The sequence below is a fragment of the Bison bison genome, unplaced genomic scaffold (genome assembly GCF_000754665.1).
Source record: "Bison bison bison isolate TAMUID 2011002044 unplaced genomic scaffold, Bison_UMD1.0 scf7180017850782, whole genome shotgun sequence".
Classification (NCBI taxonomy): Eukaryota; Metazoa; Chordata; class Mammalia; order Artiodactyla; family Bovidae; genus Bison; species Bison bison.
The window spans coordinates 14,921-15,764 of record NW_011481355.1 but is presented as its reverse complement, the minus strand read 5'-3'; the positions used below and the strand labels follow the sequence as shown (position 1 = coordinate 15,764).

Sequence of the window (844 nt, the reverse complement as noted above, 5' to 3'; positions counted from 1 at the left end):
GTAGCCAGCCACCTGGGTTATTGGAGCTAAGCAACTCCCTGTGAAGTCAGCACAGCAGAACTTCTAGACTCCCCAGTGAGGCTGGTCGAAGGCTACAAACCCAGTCTGGGGCAAAGCCGGAACCAGAACACAGGTCTTCTAGCCCCTAGCCCAGAGCTTCCTTGACAGGACACCCTATGCTCCTCAGATTTATTCCCAAGGCTCTTCCGAACCATCAACAGTTTAAAGAATGGAGGATCCCGCAGGCCTGATAGCTCAGAGTAAAGTAGCTGTCAGACCTTGCCCTGTGGTCATCTCACTTCCCCCAAATTCCAGAGGCCCTCTCCCAATCACACTGCCTAGGAGAATGCTGAAGGGGCCACAAAATAAACTTTCATCCCTGGGGCAGGACACCCCTTAAACAGGAGTGTCAGGGCCGGGCAAAGAGCCCTGTGAGTTTGTTCTGCTTGTTTGGCCCTGACCCAGGTTCCCTCCTTGCCTCCCCAAGCCGAGCACGCTGGCTCGTGTACCCCAGAGATGAGGGTCATCCATGCACGACTGGTGATTGGAGACCGTGATGAGGGGTGTGGCTGGGCCTCGGTTCTCGATGAGCTCGTACAGCACCTCCTTGTTGTGGACGGTGAGGTGGTTCATGCACTCTGAGGGGAGACGGGCAGGGTAGGGATCTTGGCTTCTTTTCCCAGGGGCCCAGGGCCCCCCCCCACCCAACCCAGCCCCTGCCAGCGCCCCGAACCCCAACTCTGGCTGGGCGTGGAGCCACGCGGCCGACCCTGCCTCGGCTGTGGGCCCACTCACTGGTCCAGAAGCAGCTGTAGGTGCCCACCAGGCCCATGACGACGCCGCT

At 59.2% G+C, this 844-nt stretch overlaps 1 protein-coding gene across 1 annotated transcript; it reads right to left on the bottom strand.

The window, feature by feature from the left end:
• Nucleotides 1-10: 10 nt before the first annotated feature.
• Nucleotides 11-838, bottom strand: TAZ (tafazzin). The gene is made up of 2 exons (XM_010849159.1): nucleotides 796-838; nucleotides 11-638 (listed from the first exon to the last, which is right to left on the bottom strand). The coding sequence occupies exons 1-2, from the start codon at nucleotides 830-832 to the stop codon at nucleotides 397-399; spliced, it is 279 nt and encodes a 92-aa protein (XP_010847461.1). The 5' UTR covers nucleotides 833-838; the 3' UTR covers nucleotides 11-396.
• Between the last annotated feature and the right edge of the window lie 6 nt (nucleotides 839-844).

What these genes read in the sequence shown, in the direction of transcription:
- TAZ (XM_010849159.1), bottom strand. Translation starts at nt 832, where the DNA reads ATGGGCCTGGTGGGCACCTACAGCTGCTTCTGGACCA. An exon ending in CTACAGCTGCTTCTGGACCA is followed by an intron (nt 639 to 795) that starts GTGAGTGGGCCC and finishes GTCTCCCCTCAG; the next exon opens with AGTGCATGAACCACCTCACC.